General features: G+C 48.8%; 1 protein-coding gene across 1 annotated transcript; it reads left to right on the plus strand.

Annotated features, from left to right (window-relative positions):
- The first annotated feature begins 256 nt into the window (after positions 1-256).
- LOC113198806 (olfactory receptor 10V1) lies at positions 257-1189 on the plus strand. Its single transcript, XM_026411650.2, has one exon. It carries the CDS (start codon positions 257-259, stop codon positions 1187-1189), a length of 933 nt encoding a protein of 310 aa, XP_026267435.2.
- The last annotated feature ends 935 nt before the right edge of the window (positions 1190-2124 follow it).

Below are 2124 nucleotides of genomic sequence, written 5' to 3' on the forward strand. Positions count from 1 at the left end.
AGTGTAGGAAAATAATTTTTTTCACTCTCGGGACAGATAAGGAAGGATTTTTCAATCTGTGGGACTTGGGGCGGGGAATGGAGAGGAAAGAGGAGGAAATGACAAATGTGTGGATCATCAGGTGAAATGACCTCCTCTCACACGAAGGTTTGCCTGTCGTTGCCAGGGTCCCTTCAGCAAGTGCTCTGACACGGAACAGCTGAGAAAACCATGACACTCGTGCCATCCTCCCTTTGGTAGGTCCCACACACTACCCATGGAAGGGATAAATAAAACAGCAGGAATAGAGTTCTTCTTCCGCCCCTTCTCACCTGACCCCAAAGTGCAGAGGGTGATTTTTGTGGCTTTCTTAGCGATGTACCTGACCAGCCTAGGTGGAAATGCCACCATTGCTCTCACTGTCCGGATCAACCCCTCCCTCCACACCCCCATGTACTTCTTCCTGGCGAACCTGGCGCTCCTGGAAATCCTCTACACGTCTTCCATTGCCCCCCTGGCGTTGGCCAACCTGCTTTCAATGGGCAAAACCCCGGTTTCGGTCACTGGCTGCGGCTCGCAGATGTTTTTCTTTGTCTTCTTGGGAGGAGCTGATTGTGTCCTACTGGCCGTCATGGCTTATGATCGGTTTATAGCAATCTGCTACCCGCTGAGATACACCCTCATCATGAGCTGGTCCTTGAGTGTGCAGCTGATGGTGGGGTCCCTGGTGCTGGGATTCCTGCTGTCACTGCCACTAACCCAAATCTTGATCTTCCATCTCCCATTCTGCCACAAAAATGAGGTCTACCACTTCTACTGTGACATGCCCGCAGTCATGCGCCTGGCTTGTGCCGACACCCGTGTTCACCAGATGGCCCTGTACGTCATCAGCTTCATGGTCCTAAGCCTCCCACTGTCCCTGATCTCCGTCTCCTACGTCTTCATCGTGGCAGCTATTCTACGAATCAGGTCCACCGAAGGGCGCCACCGAGCCTTCTCCACCTGCTCCTCTCACATCGCCGTGGTCCTCCTGCAGTACGGCTGCACCAGCTTTATCTATTTGTCCCCCAGTTCCAGTTACTCTCCTGAGATGGGCCGGGTGGTGTCTGTGGTCTATACCTTTATCACCCCCATTCTAAACCCGTTGATCTACAGTATGAGGAACAAGGAACTGAAGGATGCCCTAAGGAAGACACTGAGAAAGTTCTAGGTAGAACTTTCATTCTTAGGCAAACCCTAGGATTCACTTAAAATAGAGATACTTTTGAGAGTGAAATGGGATGTTATCAATAATTATGCTGGAATGATGTGTGTAAGCCAGCAATGTCCTCTTGAGACTTATGACCTGTTATGCTGGGACATTCAGAAAAAAAAAAAAAAAAAAAAAAAAAACTAATACCACTGTCTTACTGAAAACAAAGCCAACATGATGTCCAAGATGTCCAACATGATGTCCCACATTTATTTGAAAGCTAGTGCATACCTGGCACTTTATAGTGCTAATCTCAACATAATCCATAGTAAGTATTATGGTTTGGATATGAGGTGTCCCCCCAACACTTCTACTAATTCAGGGTTATTCAGAGGCCAAATTACTAGATTAGGAGAGTGGTAACCTAATCAGCTCATCCTAGTTTGAATGTATTGGGTGGTAACTGTAAGCAGGTGGGTGTGGCTGGAGGAGTTGGGGAGTGTAACCTAGAAGGGTGCATCTTCCTCACGGCTCCTTCTCCCCTTTCTCTGCTTCCTGAATCTCATGCAGTGAGCACCTTTCCTGCAGTGAGCCCTTCTTCCATGAATCCTGCCTCCCCATAGGCCCAGAGCAATGGAGCCCACTGTCTGTGGACTGAACCTCTGAAACCATGAGCCCCCAATCAACTTTCGCTCCTCTAAGTTGTTCTTGTCAGTTATTTTGGTCACAGAGATAGAAAGCTAACTGAAACAAGCATCATCGTTGTTTTTGAGAAAAGGAAACTGAAGTGGCTAACGAAAGCTACTTCAAGGGTAAGAACATGAGCATTTGGCAATCTCAAGGCTGAGCTCTCCCGGCATCATCCTGTTCTCCTTGCTCGGGCTTGTCCACCTGTGGGAGTGCACCGACCCTCAGGCAAGTCTCTCTATGGCTCTAGGCTCCAGCTCCCTTGT

The sequence above is a fragment of the Urocitellus parryii genome, chromosome 4 (assembly GCF_045843805.1).
Source record: "Urocitellus parryii isolate mUroPar1 chromosome 4, mUroPar1.hap1, whole genome shotgun sequence".
NCBI classification, from domain to species: domain Eukaryota; kingdom Metazoa; phylum Chordata; class Mammalia; order Rodentia; family Sciuridae; genus Urocitellus; species Urocitellus parryii.

What these genes read in the sequence shown, in the direction of transcription:
- LOC113198806 (XM_026411650.2), top strand. Translation starts at nt 257, where the DNA reads ATGGAAGGGATAAATAAAACAGCAGGAATAGAGTTCTTCTTCCGCCCC.